Here is an 18092-nt window from a genome sequence, read left to right on the forward strand (position 1 = left end):
ACCAAAGTCTAACAAATAACAATAAATAAATGACTAGTTAATCTGTTTCAGTCGGCATTGATTGTCGGCAGTGTTTAGAACACTAAAAAGTCACAACTTAACTTTGAAGAGTACCGTGGAACCTTCATTATCTAATCTTGAACATAGAAGACACTTGGTGTTGAAGTCCTAGCCAAAATATGACACTCTGCATTACAGCTCATAGTCATATGTCAACTTAGATTATGTTCTTGAGTGCTGGAGTGTTGCTTAAGCCTACTACCTTTTGACTTGAACAAGAATGAGTTAATCTTATACTGTATGATGCAGTTATATTCCTGAAAATTGTTAATTGATTCTTTTTCTGCAACAGTAAGAATAATAAGCTCAACAATATTTCATTGATGGAAAATAAATGACTGAAATGTTTCTATGAAATGTAGGCATTGCAGCATTTTGGAAGGAGCTTTTTCATAAAGAATATGCCTTTTCTATTGTCCCACTGTTATATTACAATTTTACATTTTTCCTTTTCCTCTCATGGTCCAAGAATTATAGCCCCTACAATTGTACAGCACAGAGAGGGGCCATCATGCTTATGATGCCTCTTTGAAATTACCACCACCTTGCTGTTTCCAACAAGTCTTGTGATTTTTCTTTTTCTTTTCCAGTATAAATTTCCAAAAATCATCTGGTCCCTTGTATTTTTTTTAAGGAAGTAAATCATCTGCCAAACTTGCCTGGTCTGAATTGGTCAATAGTATATATATTTTTAAATTATATACACACACACATGCATACAGTCCCATTGCTCTTTATCAGTTGTCACTGAAATGGCCACGCTTGACTGCAACAAAGTCTAAGCACAGGAATGGTACTAGTTGGACTAACCGGTATTGACAATGGCAAATCCTTATCAGCTTTTCTTACTTGTTATTGTTATAATCCTAGGACTCATTCCTAACAGCATTGTAACTGTTGCTGCACACTAAGGGCCGCAGCAGTTCAAATAAGTAGCTCATGAAGAAGACTGACATGGGATTATTTCTAGAGGTTTTCAGGCTTATGAACAGGCTGAATAGGTAAATAGGGTGAAGCTGTTCATCTTTCTGTAAAGAACAAAGACAAGAAGACAGATTTAAAATGATATGCTAAAGAAGCAATGCTGAATAGAGGGGAATAAATCCTTCTCCATGTTGCCAATGTTTAAAAGAATAGAATGCATGACCTGGAAATGTGGTGAAGCCAGGCTCAACTGAGGCATTCAAGAGCACTGGATGATTGGATGTAGGGAAGAAACAGAGATTGGCACTAGGTAATGATGCTCATTGAAGCGATGGTACACGATAGGCTGACTGGCTTCCTTCTGTGCCATAACAATTCCGTGATGACCGTTTTATCAAGGGCAGTTAATGATGACCAATAAATGCTGGCTTAGCCTGTGAAATCTACATCCCATAAATGAGTAAACAAGATGCAATTTATGCTGGAGTATGTTTCTATTGATGTTGGCTGCCCTTCATATTTGGCTTGCTGCAGACACCTCTTTCCCAATACGTTTGTAAATGCCCCTATTTAAGTTGAGCATCGTGTTGTAGACCCAAATTACTCTCCCTCAAACTAAATTTGAATATCTACTTTGTTGAGATTGCTGATCCCTAGAGGATCCTTAATTATGGACATCTCTGCAGCAATTGCTCAAGATTGGACCTAGGATACTATCATCTTTAGCTGCTTCGTCAACAGTCTTCCTTCCATCACAATGTCAGAAGTGGAGGTGTTCGCCGAAGATTATTCATGGACTGATGCCGAATGAATCATTGAGGCAGTTCATATCCAAATACAGCAAAATCTGGACCATATCCAGGCTTGGGCTGAAAAGTGGCAAATAACATTTTGTGCTCCACAAATGGCAGGCAATCATCATCTCCAATAAGAAATAACCTTACCATCACCTGTTAGCATTCAGTGCTGTCACCATTATTTAATACCCCACTGTCAACATTCTGGGGCTTGCCATTGACCAGAAACTGACCTGACTTTTCACATAAATATTCCGGCTACAAAAGCAGGTCAGAGGCTAGGAATCTTGCAGTCAGTAATTTCCCTCCTGACTCCTCAAGGCCTGTCCACAATCTACAAGCCAAAAGTAAGGAGTGTGATGGAATACTGCCCACTAGCCTGGATGAGTGCAATTCTGACAGCACTTGAGAAACTTGACACCATCCAGGACAGGCCACTTGATTGGTAATGCATCCATTCCCTCCACTACTGACAGTTCACACCACTGCTACTGAATATCTACACGAGGCATTGTAGGAATTCGCTTCTTACACAGCACACTCCAAAGGCACGACCACTTCCATCTCAAAGACCGAGGAACACCACCACCTGCAAGTTTCCCTTCAAGCCACTCACCATCCTGATTTGGAAATACCTTGGTGTTGTTAAATCAAAATCCTACAATTTATTTCCTGACGGCATTTGGATCTCTCAGCGTGGTTCAAATGAAATCTGACCCTAAGGAACGGTTTTCTTTCTCCCCAATGCTAGTCCCTGTGCCATATGAATTAGAATCAATTTCTCCCAGGCAAATCTTTGGGTCATGCATATTCCTCTCCAGTCTTCTTTCCCCTTTGCTAACTTGAATGTAGCTCATTTGGTTATCTGGAGTTTATTACCTTTGTGGTTCTGCTTTTGAATTTAGCCTTGAGCTGCTCGTAATCCTTGAACAAGCTTCTTGTTGCATGGTAACCATGTGGACAATGACAACTGTCTCCTTCCTGTCCCACTCCAAGTTCCTCTCCAGCCCTGAGAGATGTCCTTAACTTTGGTATCAAGTAGGCAACACAACATTCGGGCATTATTTGCTGCATGAAGCATATCGAGAGATGGGATACTTCTGGATGAGGTTTGGAAATCCCACTTCCAGACAATTAAGGCTCCTTAGATAGTAAAGTAGCTGTAAGCCAATGGACATTAGTGCAGATGTGCTCACTGCTGGCTGGTGAGATAGGAAACCTTGTCATAAGATGCTCCCACACAAGTCTATTCAGAAGTTGATCAAGATTAAACTCTCAATGAACAAAGTCATGGAGGGAAAAGAAAACAAAAATATTGCAGATGTTGAAAATTAGAATTAAAATGTGACAATGCAAGAAGCGGTCAGCAGCTCAGACTTGCTCTGTTGAGAGAACACAGTGGGATTGTTCTGTGCAGCAATCATTTTGTTTTGAAGTGCTTTGTGACAGCTCGATGATGACATGCTTTAAAAATGCAAGTTTGTTTTCTTCATGCTAGATCCCTGTTCTGTTATTGCTGGCTAGCAGTTTCCTGCTTTTTGCCAGTGATAATTTGAAATGAATTTTCCTCCCTTTTTAGCAATTTTCAGTTCCTATGTCCCTTGTTTTGAGTGCTATATATGGGTAGATCAATTAATTACTAGAAATATTCACTGCCCTTGTGTAATCTGTTTGACAGTACCTTGCATTTTTGCACGCCTTTTTTGTCATTAACTTGCTTTGTTGATGTTTTTCATTTTTGTTGCTTGTTTGCTTGTGAGTTACTATAGTAGGTTGTTCAAGTGGTCATGAGTTCATTTGAACTTTTACAGGATTGGCAGGTTATTCAGTCATATTATAGCTGAGTCTGACTTATCACTTATCACTTATTTTTCAAACATTTGCTTTGAATAGCAAAGCCATTTGGTACCTGGATTTCTTACAGGCATTCCTTCCTTACCGGGCTGGGCCACAAAGCAAACTTATGTGGCCCCACGTGATAGACTATGGATCAAACTGGAATTTGTGTATGGCGCACTTGCAGCAGCATTCCTTTTTGGTGTTTAGTTTGAAAAGTTGAAGTAGAGAGCAACAGTCTTTGCTAAACAAACATGCAGCGATTTCATTTTTGTTAATTAATTGCCATCTATAATAGAAAGCTATGCATCAAAGAGAATCTAAGTGAGTTGAAAAACAAAACAGTTTGAAGATAATCAGTGGCCTCGTAGATTTGACTGAAATAAACTTTTCTATTCACAAATACCTGAACTATAAAATTGGGCATTAATTAGTGGTTATGTAAAGAAAGCTTTTGGGGGATATCTACATTGATTACAATTCAGGCTGATAACAGGCTCATTTGTTTTCATTTGTGCTTAGATCTGGAAGACAGAACAAACTCTGGATCCTGGGGAGCAGGAGATCAGCCTAGTCCATCCAGGGTAAGTAACAGTTGACTATAATTTTACAGTCAATGCTAATTTGTGTGCAACTTACTGTTATTGAAATGTCATTTTTATTTTGAAGAATCATTTATGGCGATAAAACTTAAAATTTAAACACATGACTGAAGATGGTGATAATCGAAAATGTATTGTACGATGTTGTGAAATTGGTGTTCTTTTTATGCATACCTTTGCCCCTAAGCATGCATTGCATGTTGCTACGTATAAACAAAGGATTATTACATATAAATCTTTACTTCAATATAAGGAGTGCTATTCTGTATGGGAGAAGGAATCACATTTTTTGGACCTTTGGAATCTCTTTTGGGGCAGAAGTGACCTGTACAAGAAGGACGGTTTGCACCTAAATTGGAAGGGGACGAACATACAGGCAGGGAGATTTGCTAGAGCTGCTTGGGAGGATTTAAGCTAGTAAGGTTGGGGGGGTGGGGGGGGGGAAGCGTGGGACCAGAACTAGAGGGCATAGGTTTAGGGTGAGAGGGGAAAGATATAAAAGGGACCAAAGGGGCAACTTTTTCACTCAGAGGGTGGTGCGTATATGGAATGAGCTGCCAGAGGAAGTGGTGGAGGCTGGTCCAATTACAACATTTAAAAGACATTTGGATGGGTATACGAATAGGGAGGGTTTGGAGAGATATGGGCCGGGTGCTAGCAGGTGGGACTAGGTTGGGCTGGGATATCTGGTCAGCGTGGACGGGTTGGACTGAAGGTTCTGTTTTCATGCTGTACATCTCTATGACTATGACTCCCATTGCTCTGTTTTGTGTGTGTGCCACTTTCTTGAAAGCCAATTTGGTAGGAAAATATTTAAAATGACTGTATGCTGTGTCACCAGGACATAGTTTTCTCAACCCAGGGTCACCAAAATGTTCGTTAAAAATCTTGGCATCTTGAACATCAGAAAATGTTCCAAGGCAATTTACAGAATTTATCAGTTAGAAATAGACACTTGGCCAAAGAAGGCTATAACATGATGTGATTTTTTGGAGGATCATGAAGATGGAAAAGTTGTTTCTATGGAAAAGATTGAAAACATGGTCATCAGTGATGGGGTGAAGTTAAACTGGGGATCTGTTTGAAGAACACAGAATTCTTAGCGGGTCTGGAGATGTCAAATGCATGAATGAATGTTTACTAATGATTGAATAGCTGCCTTTCAGCTGAGGGTCAAATGAATTGCTTGGTATGCAAAAGTTCAAAACTTCTTAGTGGCTGGGAAGAAGGATAACTTAGTGATGAGGACACATTGTTTCATTCTTGCAACTTACAAGTAGAAGAAATTTCAGCTAGTCTGAGTGGATACTGGGTACATTTACTGACAGCAATGGAACACTAAATTGTCCCTTGAAATGGTGAAAAGGAAGAGCTGGTGTCACCTGTGTACATGTGGAATCTAACATATTCGTATGAAGTCACTAAGGAGAGGACTCTGAGCTAATCGAACAGAGATATGGCTGTAAGTGCTATCCAGTTAGAGCTAAAGGTTTGAGAAATAACTAATTAGTTAGGACATAATTATTAAAGAAAAAAAAAATTGAAGATCAAGATTAATATAGGATTCAGCCACGAAAGACTCCATTGCAACCAGCTGGAAGTGGATATAGAACGAGATAAGGGACAAACACACACATCCTTACTAAGTTAGTATTTCGCAGCGACAACAAAAAGCATAAACAATTGTTTACTCACTGAGAAAGAAGACCTCCAAAGAGCCATGGCAGCATCACCAATAGATCTGAAGATATATTAACTACAGGAGGAAACTGGAATTAACCAAATGATAAGGGATATCAAAGGTTTTTATTACATAACTATTATTACAAAACCAAAGTGAAACATCACTTTTATAAAAACAGAAATGAAAAGTTTTTTTTAATTGATAAACCTTTTACAAAGGGTTCTGTAAGGATTGAAAATATAAGTAAGAGAGAGAATCTTCATACAGTATAAAATGTCATTAAAAGTTTGCAAATTCATAAAGGAACATTTATCAAATAATTATGGAATAACCTTAAATGACAGAGCATAACATGAAAATGAGACAAACCTATACAAAGGGTTACCATGCACAATTGTAAAGTCTGAGGGATCCAAACAAGATCAAAATGTGTAAAGCACAACATTAAATTTTTAATATTGGTGTTTATTTTGTTTGTAGATATTGTTAGATATTCTATTATTAGCTGCTCTTAACTGTTTCCGGATGGTTATAAGTAACATCAAATTGGAATCTTAGATTTGGCATTACAATTTTAGTAGCTTTTAACATTGTATCTACTTAGTGTATTGCTTGTTAATAAAATTGTAAGCTGAGTAAATCATCTCAAACTTTTAAAAAAAAATCCCCACTCTATACTTTCTCACTGGAGAAAAATCCTGAACCCTTGATATAAAGCTGGGACGCTATTAAGCAGGTTATTTGAAGGAAGCTAGCATTCTCAGATAGCTTCGTCCCTGAGGACAGTTATTTGCAGAAGATGTGGTCAACAGCATATATAGAAGGATGATAAAGGATAAATTACTGTAATAAGAAGTCACATGACATGCCACTTGTGAGTTCAATTGCAACCATTTCCTTGTCATGACAGGTTGAAACTTGATTGGTTTAAATGCAAAATGCTGGGCATGAATTTAAGGGAGTCATCCTCTTCAAAGAGTTGGAGAGAAAACAAAAGACTGGTGATTATGTCTAAGATGAGTCTTTTGAGGAGTTGATAGTTTTGAAAGAGAAGACGACAGGATATAGAGAAGATTGCAAGAAGCCAGACCAATATCTAGATTCTATTTTAGCAAAGAACTCTTGATTGAATCAGATTATCGCAAGCCATCAGAAATCTGCATTATAAAAACATGTGTAATATCTGAGAACATAATGAATTGGTCAGTGGGGTAGTTCTTTTTCAAAGCAAAGTATTGCAATTGCTGGTATTCTGAAATAACAAGAAAAATACAGGTTAGAAAAGTACTGGTAAAACTCAATAGGTCAGATGGTGTGTGGATGAAAGATGTGTGTTTGTGCATTATCGGGTTTGGATTTCAAATATTAGCCAATGGGTGTTAATTACATTTCTGAAAAGCTTTACTCGATCAGACCATGTTTGGGACAAAGGGATCAGTATGTGTTCGAGAGTAGGTAGTGGTGAACCAGTGGAGTTGATTGAACAATGGAAGGTTGTTTATGTAGAACATAGAACATTACAGTGCAGTACAGGCCCTTCAGCCCTCGATGTTGCGCCGCCCTGTCATACTAATCTGAAGCCCATCCCACCTACACTATTCCATATACGTCCATATGCCTGTCCAATGGCAACTTAAATGCACTTAAACTTGGCGAATCTACTACCGTTGCAGGCAAAGCATTCCATACCCTTACTACTCTTACTACTCTCTGAGTAAAGATGGGGCCATTTAATGACATCTAGAATGAACATTGAAAGCTATCAACATGTTTCAATTTGGACTAATATAAGATTTTATTTCTTTTTGGTTTAGAGAACTTGTAATTGAAAGTTTTTTGGGCAGAATGGGATAGACTATACTGATGAAAGGTCATCGGCCTGAAGTGTTAATTATGTTTCTCTCCACACATGCTACCTGACCTGGCTATAGTTTTTTTTCTCCCTGTTTTGATATGTTCCTGTGTGTTACTTGTGCATAACTGCACACATTCAGAGACAACCCTGATGCACACTTGCACTGAAGAAACATTTCTTCTGATACTTAGAAAATGTATGCCTACAATATATGTGCTAGAGTACAAAAAGTTTCAGTCTTAGACTCTTGTCAATGTTTCAACAATCACCCGCATATAGAATGTGACATAAATGAAACGGCTTTTATATCTATCAAGTGTGCACCAATATTTTTATCCACAGGAGACAACCATCTAATTTCATTTTTTTAAAAACCTGGAGGCACTTAATATTCTTCTTTTGCAAACATTTATGTAATGCACTTTGAAACCAGATACTTAAATTGTTTTGAATTATAATGTGGCAGAAAATTCCACATTCTAACTGCCCTTTGAACAAAAATGTCTGATCTATCGTCCTTTCTTTATAGTCTCAGAAATTGTATTCTCCTGTCATTGTCTCACTGATCAGTGGAAGCAGTGTATTGCTATTTGTCTTAACCATTCATAATCTTGAATTCCACTACCAGTCTTGGAAAAAGCGCTTTGTTAAATTCTCTCTACAATAGTAACCTACCTCCACTAGTAATGCCCTACTTGACTACCTTTTGAGGCTAATAGGCTATAATTATGAAGCAAAAGTATTAGACTGAAGTAGAACTTTCCATTAAGGTCATTGAGTAATCCTTTCCTATTACTTCACAATTTCCGATATTGATACTTCAGCTTTTATAACCTAAGCTTTATCCTTTCATAATTATAAATACTATAATCTGCATAGTTCTAATAGAGCAATTTATGAGTTCCTCCTTTGTTTTTTTTTGTCATGGTAAGACAGCATCTTAATGAGGCTACATTGTATCCTCTCCAAAGACAGACATGATGAACTGAATGAGTTCCTTATGTGCCATATCTTTCTGGTTCTATCACTCTTACCTTTTCATGTAGAGCTTAGTCAAATAACATACAAAATCTACTGAGATCCTTAATGCCTTTTGACTTTAAAAAAAATTTTTGCACCACTTGTCATAAAAAGATTCCTTCGCAATTTTTTCAAATTGACTTACACCCTTTACTGTCAATTATAATGCTGTTCCGTTGCACTGACCCTGCTCTCATCCAGTATGTAATAACTGTTGTTATTTTTTTTAACTGACATGTTCATACATGACACTTCATGAGAATCAAATCTGCCTTTCATTCTTAGCCCATTATCTTAAGAGAGCAATTTTCTGTTGCAGTTTCCTTTGGTCTTCTAAAGGATTAAGCACACCTGTTTCTGTCTAGTAAGCGAGTTCTCATGTAATTTCCTTTGGCCTATTTCCAAGTTAGTGAGAAGTGATTCCAGAATTAAACACCACTATCCATTTCTAACGATTTAAAAGAAAATTCCCTTGTATCAATCTTTCTGCTTTCTGACTTAATCACATTTGCTATCCTTTTGCCTAATTCTATGCCTTCCATTTGTATAGCAATTTTGAATGTAGTACCATACTTCTAAAGCCCATGTTCGGTATACTGACTGCATTTTGTCCATCTTCCAAGTTTATTGCCTCCTCAAATAATGCTATGTATTTTAGCAAGCATAGTCATTCTTTTAAAAGCTATTTCTCTTTATCTTGATAAGTGATTAGATTAGATTAGATTGTGGAAACAGGCCCTTCGGCCCAACCAGTCCACACTGACCCTCCAAAGAGTGCTGTGAGGCAGCAGTGCTAACCAGTGAGCCACCGTGCTGTTCTTAATGACTTAACTGTTTCCCTGTGACAGATGTTAATCTAACTGACGTGGAACTATCTGAATTAGTTGTGTCTCTTTGAAGAAGAGAAAGGTCCACAGTAAGTGTGGAAAGACAATATAAATAGACATTGGCTGGTTAAATAAATGGTAAAATCGTCATTGGGTGCCACTGTGGGGATGTAACCTTGGGTGAATGCGTTTTTGTTGTATGCTCCGGTTTCCTCTCAGTCCAGAGATGTATGGTTAGATGGATTGGCCATGCTAAATTGCCCCATTAAATGTGCAGATTAGGTGGATTATCCATAGTAAATGCAGGGTTATGGGGATAGAGTGGGGGGATGGGTGTTAAGGTGGGGGTCTGGGGGTTGGGTCTGCATGGCTCTTTGGAGGGTTGGGCTGAATGGCCTCTTTCCGCACTGTAGGGATTCTATGATTCTACATTTAAGATAATCTGCTTTGGATTCAAGAAACACAAATTGGAATATTTTTGGAGGGGACATGAATAAAGAAAATGTAGGAAGGGAGTTGGGTGTCCGTGTACAAAGATTCTGACACAAAAGTTGCAATGCTAATGTTAACCTTATTTTGTACGTAAGGAGTCACATTGTACTGTAAATGTATGAAGGTTTGATTAGACCCCATCTAGAGTGCAGTGATTTTATTTTTCTGAGCACTTCTGAAAGGTTACGTTGCTCTTGGAGGATGGCTGTGTGGATACACGAAAATAATACTGAAGGCGAAAGTGTGAAATGATGCACGTTGCATTGACTTGACCTATATTCCCCTGCATAAAAAGGATTGAATGGTGATCTAATGGGGATGTTTACATTAAAAAAAAACTTGTTAGATTAATTGTAAAAAAAACAAATTATTTTTATCAGGTAAATCGGAATAAGATGTATAGTCTCAAAATTAGAACTAGCCTGTAATAGGGTGAAAACCAAGAAACATTCCTACTCACACACACTAGTTGAAGTATGTAATGCTACTCCCCCACCCACCTTCAAATTAGATGTTAAAGCTAGGTTGTCTTAAGATTGTAAAAATTGCTAGTTTTTTTTTATTAGGGAGAAGTATTGGGATTTATGCAACAGAACTGGATAAGTGGAGTTGTTGTACAGATGACAATGTTTGTAATTGTTCAAGGGACTGAATGGCCTTTTCCCATTCCGATATTTTATAACCTATGGAATTATCATTTTGCCTGTAAGTGATCAAGTGAGCCCCCAAGCTATTAAATTCCCTAATCCAGTTACATTTCGAGATGCTAATAATCCACTACCCATAGTCCCTTGTGTCATCTTGTTTGTTAGTGCCCTTGGTATTTGTTTAATGACTCTGTCCGGAATTCTCATTAACCCTGTTAGAAGCTAGGGTTTGAAATCAGTTGAGTGCCAACGTTGTTCTGGCTTCTGTTCCTGTCTTTCTCTCCATCTTGGATCATTGTCCGTCTTTCTTGCTCTGTGATTTGCTCCCTCATTGTTAAATTTACCCTCTTAAACCTTGGTCCAGAAACTGGTTTCTTTCCTGCTGTGGAGGGGCTAATTGTCTCCATCTCCTTCTCAGGTCCTAAGTCCTAAGAGCTTCAGCAATGTGAGTAGGTGATGCTTCTCATGGATATGTTTGGTAAACTCATTGTCTACTGTGCGAAGCTCCCAGATCTTGCAGGAATCGGAACTAACTTTAGAATCCCTGTAGTAAAGAAAGGGGCATTGGCTGGTGTTGTCTTTTCAGATTACTACCTATTGGCCACTGGAAGAAATGGTTAAGATAGGATTGTACTTGTCTGTGGTGTCTAATGTTGAATCATGAGGATATCCATTGCATTACTCCTGAGTCATGATAATGTTGAGTAAAAATAACTAAATGCTCTTGTGAAAGCTTCATTCTTTAGAGGATGGATCGGGCGGAAAGGTTTTTGGCAGTAAAAAATTGCTGATCAAGGAAAGTAAGCTGTGCATACACAGTTACTTGAAGATTCTAAATCACAACTTTAACTTCTACATGCAGATTAATTGCTATGATCCAGATGGTCTGTACAGACCAACAAGCAGAGAGTGGCATTATTGATCAAGCAGCTTTTGTTGCTGTTGATATTGCCTTCACTGGTGAGACACTGAGAAACTTCTCTTCAGGTATCTTGGCACTCAAAAGTATTGTAATATAACTATAACATAACATTGATGTAAGCTGTTTGAGCGCAGAGCTTTTTATGCATCTGATTTGAATCGATGTTTTATTGCAGCATGATTTGGTTGTGATTTTGATGAGCCAGGAACTTCGCTACATATGCCCTTGCATTTCCATCAAACATTTAAAATACAAGAACAAGTGTGTGGTGTTTGACGGCACTTTTACATTGAATTTTTTTTTAGAGGTCATGTTTACACGATACACATTGTTTGGCAATTGCCAAAATGTTGAATCATGTTTGTATTATTTTAATGTGTTTGTAGAACTATGGTGATGGAGTGCACTATGAACAAGTGACCAACAGGGACCTTGGATCGCATGACAACATTTCCTCCTCTTCCTTCATGAATTCCCGACTTGTAGGTATGTACTATGATAGTGCACACTGTTTGTACCAAAGCTGCAAATTTTACAAATGTGGAATAAGTGCACTTGATGTTTTCTGCTATTGGTGTCTACCTGCAGACTTGTTTGAAAGATTATCAATTTTTCCTAATGTTACCAGACCAGTTCAGATGCAGGTGAACAGTCAGTTGTTTTTTGTGCACTTTTCTTCTAAAAATTAAAATGTTTCAAACAGAGAAGCCAGTCTAGATGAAATCCGTGGGGTGGAGTAGGGTGGGACAAATGGAATAAGTGGCTGGAGAGATTGGACCCATATTGTGTTTCCTATCCCATACAATCCTTTGCTATAGATTTGGTCAGTGTATCTTCTCTGCCTCTGCGTTCACCTTCCTCCCTATTTTAACATTACCCGAGTATGTTTCCACTGGTCTCTGGTTGGAATTTTTTCCTCCCAATTACACCTGAGTGCAGATTATCTGCACATATTATTCACAATTCTAATCTATTTCCTATGCTCATGAAATTTCATGAAAATAAAATGCAAAGTATAATGTTAGATTAGATTCCATACAATGTGGAAACAAGCCCTTCGGCCCAACTAGTCCACACCGACCCTCTGAAGAGTAACCCACCCAGACCCATTTCCCTCTGACTAATGCATGTATCACACGATGGGCAATTTAGCACGGCCAATCCACCCTAACCTGCACATCTTTGGACTGTGGGAGGAAAACTGAACACCCAGAGGAAATCCACACAGACGCAGGGAAGATGGTGCAAACTCCACACAGATAATCGGCCGAGGCTGGATTCAAACCTGGGAACTTGTTAGACAGCAGTGCTAACCACTGAGCCACAGTGCAGCCCCCAATGTTAATCTATATTATCAATAAAGATAATGCTCCTGCATGCATTTGGAGTAACATGACTGAAGTCCATCCATTGGGCATAAGAAGAATGAAGTGTGATCCAACTCTAGTATAAAATACTTATTGAACCCTGGCTGAAGCATTATGTTCTGGGCACTGTATAATGGAAGATATGAATGAATTGGAGAGAGTGCAAAAGAGGTTTACAAGAATGGGTTCAGAGATGAGAAACTTCATTATGACGATAAATTCAAGAAAGAAGGTTAAGAGGAGACCACATAGAAGTTTTCAAAATCATGAGCGGCTGCAGAGAGTAAATAAGGATAAATTGTTCAATTTGTAAAAGGATTTGAGAACGCATGGGCACAGATTTGATTATTTACAAAAGAACAATTGTGATATGAGATTTAAAAAGAACTTGTTCACACAACAAGAGTAGTTCAGATCTGCAGTCCCTGGAAATGTATGCCCAGTTGAGACTTTGAAAAGAGACATTTAATAATTATTTAAATAGAATCAAAGTCTTTGAGTGTAGGGCTGGGGGGAAGGCCAGAGAATGGCACCAAGTCATGATGCTGATTTAGAGAGTTGATGCATGAGCCAAATAGCCTAACCCAAATCTGTAACATGCTTGCTATTTTTACTTTTGAACACTTGGATGATATTACAAGTTAATAGCCAATTCAAATGATTTCGGTTAGATGTAAATACAACTAATTGAACAATAATTACTCTTAGAGCTGGAGAATAAAACTTGACAGAATTAGATAATCTTGGAATATTGAATGGGATTAACTTTTAAATTTTCCCTCTGCTGTTGTGAAATTTATTTTCTTCTGCTGTTTTTGTTTGCTATTTATAGGTATTGAGTCTGTTGGTTTACTCTTGTGGGCATAATGTATGTTTGGCTCTGGTGGTGAATATCAGCAGACCTGACAATATAGATCACAGCCAAAGCCAGCCATGTTTTCATCTGGATTGCTTGATAGTAATCAGTATCAGACTAGATATTATTTTTCCTTATCAAATCTGGGAGATCTGAGGCAAATTACATTATCTTTTTGACAATTCTAGCCAAGGTGCACTGACTCAGTACAAACTAGCAACTCAATTTCAGATTCTCAAGCTCTGTGAAGTTCAGCTAGTCACTTAATAAACATGTTGAGCTGTTATGAGGGAATAGCCTTCTTGATAAGCATTATTCTCATGGTAAGTTAATTTTTTGCTCCTTCCTAACTAATCATCTAAATGTAGTTCCTATTCCGCTGAAGAATGCAGATGAGGTGATGGGAGAATTGCGGATGTGAATGGAGTCCATTTTTATATTTACTTTTGAAGTTTTGTTTCTTCTGGTGCTATTTTCCACCTTGTTAAAATATGTTATTTGCAAAGATTGAGTACAGTGCGGTAGGCATTGTTTACTTGGACTTCAGTAAAGCTTGTGATAAGGTTCTGCATGGTAAATTAATTAGTAAAGATAGATCACATGGGATTCAGGGTGAACTTGGCAATTAGAAGCAAAATTGGCTTAATGGCAAGAGACAGAGGGTTGTGGTAGAGGGTTGTTTTTCAGACTGAAGGCCTGTGACCAGTGTTGTTCCACAGGGATCAGTGCTGGGTCTACTTTTGTTTTTGTCGTTTAAATAAATGACTTGGATGATAATATAGGAGGCACAGTTAGTAAGTTTGTGCATGACACCAATGTTGGTGAAATAGTGCAAAATGAGGAGGTTATCAATGATTGCAAAGAGACATTGATCAATTAGGTCAATGGGCTGGGGAATGGCAGATGGATTGTAATTTTGGTAAATGAGATGTATTGCATTTTGGTAAAACAAATGAGGACAGGACTTATACAGTTAATGGTAGACCCCAAGGTAGTGTTTTAGAACAGAAACCTGTTCAAGTGCGTAATTCTTTGAAATTTGCACCACAGGTAGACAGTGATTAAGGAGGAGTTTATAACGCTTGTCTTCGTTGCTCAGACCTTTTGAGTATAGCAGTTGGGATGTCTTGCTGAAGTTGTACAGGATGTTGGTGAGGCCTTTCCTGGAGTATTGTGTTCAGTTCTTGTCACCCTGTTATAGGAAGGATGTTATTGAATGGAGAGTGTTTGGAAAATATTTACCAGAATGTTACCAGGAATGAGGGTTTGAATTATAAAAATAGGCTGGGATTTTGTTCACTGAAGCGTAGGTTGAGGGGTTATTTTATAGAGGGTTAAAAGTCATGAAGAACATTGATTAGGAGAATAGCAAGGGTCATTTCCTAACGGTGAGTAAGTTCAAAGCTAGGGGGCATATTTTTAAGGTGAGAAGAGAAGGATTTAAAAAGGACATGAGGGGCAATGTTTTTACATGGTTAGTGTGAGGAATGAACTGCCAGAGGAAGTGACAGATGCAGGTACAGCTACGGCATTTAAAAGACTTTTGGAGAAGTACATGAATAGGAAAGGTTTGGAGGGCTATAGGCTAAGTGCAAGCTGGTGAGACTAGTTTAGTTTGGGAATAGGGTCAGCATGGACTAGTTAGACCGAAGGGTCTGTTTCCATACTATGTGACTCTATGACTTCATGACAGTAGTTGCACATACAACTGATGGTCTACATCCCAGGGCACTGAAGGAGGTGGCTCGAGAAATCGTGGATGCGTTGGTGATTATTTTCCAGAGTTCGATAGATTCAGGATCAGTTCCTGTGGATTGGAGGGTGGCTAATGTTGTACCACTTTTTAAGAAAGGTGGGAGAGAGAAAGCAGGAAATTATAGACCAGTTAGTCTGACCTCAGTGGTGGGAAAGATGCTGGAGTCTATTATAAAGGATGAAATTACGACACATCTGGATAGTAGTAACAGGATAGGTCAGAGCCATCATGGATTTATGAAGGGGAAATCATGCTTGACTCATCTTCTGGAATTTTTTGAGGATTTAACTTTGAAGATGGATGAGGGAGATCCAGTAGATATAGTGTACCTGGACTTTGAGAAAGCTTTTGATAAAGTCCCACATAGGAGGTTAGTGAGCAAAATTAAGGCGCATGGTATTGGGGGCAAAGTACTGACTTGGATTGAAAATTGGTTGGCTGACAGGAAACAAAGAGTAGTGGTAAATGGCTCCATTTTGGAATGGCAGGCAGTGACCAGTGGGGTACCACAGGGATCATTGTTGGGACTGCAGCTTTTTACAATATATATTAACGATATAGAAGATGGTATTAGTAATAACATTAGCAAATTTGCTGATGATACTAAACTGGGTGGCAGGGTGAAATGTGATGAGGATGTTAGGAGATTACAGGGTGACCTGGACAGGTTAGGTGAGTGGTCAGATGCATGGCAGATGCAGTTTAATGTGGATCAATGTAAGGTTATCCACTTTGGTGGCAAGAACAGGAAGGCAGATTACTACCTAAATGGAATCAATTTAGGTAAAGGGACAGTACAAAGAGATCTGGGTGTTCTTGTACACCAGTCAATGAAGGAAAGCATGCAAGTACAGCAGTTAGTGAAGAAGGCTAATAGCATGCTTGCCTTCATAACAAGAGGGATTGAGTATACAAGCAAAGAGGTTCTTCTGCAGCTGTACAGGGTCCTGGTGAGACCACACCTGGAGTATTGTGTGCAGTTCTGGTCTCCAAATTTGAGGAAAGACATTCCGGCTATTGAGGGAGTGCAGCGTAGGTTCACGAGGTCAATTCCTGGAATGGCGGGACTGCCTTATGCTGAAAGACTGGAGCGACTGGGCTTGTATACCCTTGAGTTTAGAAGATTGAGAGGGGATCTGATTGATACATATAAGATTATTAAAGGATTGGACACTCTGGAGGCAGGAAACATGTTTCCGCTGATGGGAGAGTGCCAAACCAGTGGACACAGCTTAAAAATACTGGGTAGACCATTTAGGACAGAGATGAGGAGAAACGTCTTCACCCAGAGAGTGGTGGCTGTGTGGAATGCTCTGCCCCAGAGGGCAGTGGAGGCCCAGTCTCTGGATTCATTTAAGAAAGAGTTGGATAGAGCTCTCAAGGATAGTGGAATCAAGGGTTATGGAGATAAGGCAGGAACAGGATACTGATTAAGGATGATCAGCCATGATCATATTGAAGGGTGGTGCAGGCTCAAAGGGCAGAATGGCCTACTCCTGCACCTATTGTCTATACCTCTGGACTAGGGCGTTTATTCCTTGTGGCTGAGTTTACATCCAGATAGGCCCTACTTTTCTGTGAGCCCTTGGTGCTTGGAGGGGAACAACGTAAACTAAAACCGACTGTGTATTGCAACAATCAATGATTAGTTTCATGGTTGCCATGATAGAGTTTCGTTTTCAATTCCAGAATTATTAATTATATTTAAATTCCACCATTTGGATTCTTCAGAAATTAGCTTGGATTACTTGACCAGTCTCATTCCCACTGTGCCCCCATCTTTCCTTTAGTAGCTGTTCCCAATTCTCTCTCTGCTCGTAAGGAAGGATATGAAGGGAGTGGAAAGAGTATGAAAAGGATTTATAAGAAATATTGGCTTTTGTTTCATTGGAAGCAATTTTAACATGTGCACTGCTTGAAAGCAGTGAGATTGTGCATAAAAAGGTAAAATATGGCTCCGAATGCATAATCCCAATACCCAAGGTTTCAGTTCAAAATCTGACATCTCTTGCTGTGGAGTAGTTGTTGAAAGGTGATTAGGGCTTTAACTTTGGTTCCTTCGATGTGTGAGAATGTTATATTCAAAATATGTAACTAAATTTTTTTTTAAGAAGATGTATGAAAATGCTGACCTGGGTAGTATTATGTCTTTACTGCACTTAATTATTAATGCTACGAAATGAAGTGAGACCGTTTGCCCGATACCTGATGTATGGAGCCACGCAGGCAATGAAGATGCAGAGTTTCATTTGTCGTCAATATTATGATCAGTGATCTCAGCTGGGTCACTTGATAATGAGGTCTTTATATCTCTGGAATAAAAAGGGATGAAATCAATCTGAATCCTTGTTCCTAGTCACTTTTCAGCTGAGAGAAAAGTTTTGCATGCTGATTATAGAGAGGCCATGATCATGTTCAACTGGATTTCTTCATTTCTGTTCATTGAG

At 38.7% G+C, this 18092-nt stretch overlaps 1 protein-coding gene across 9 annotated transcripts in view; it reads left to right on the forward strand.

Moving 5' to 3' along the window:
• LOC140479798 (transcription factor 4-like) overlaps positions 1-18092 on the forward strand; it is a 607832-nt gene that overhangs the window by 145117 nt on the left and 444623 nt on the right. For all 9 annotated transcript variants that reach the window (XM_072574019.1, XM_072573999.1, XM_072574047.1 and 6 more), the window contains 2 exons: positions 4140-4201; positions 12053-12152. In XM_072574019.1, coding sequence (XP_072430120.1) covers positions 4140-4201; positions 12053-12152 — 162 coding nt within the window. The remainder of the gene's footprint in view (positions 1-4139; positions 4202-12052; positions 12153-18092) is intronic.

This window comes from Chiloscyllium punctatum, chromosome 1 (assembly GCF_047496795.1).
Source record: "Chiloscyllium punctatum isolate Juve2018m chromosome 1, sChiPun1.3, whole genome shotgun sequence".
In the NCBI taxonomy this organism is placed as follows: domain Eukaryota; kingdom Metazoa; phylum Chordata; class Chondrichthyes; order Orectolobiformes; family Hemiscylliidae; genus Chiloscyllium; species Chiloscyllium punctatum.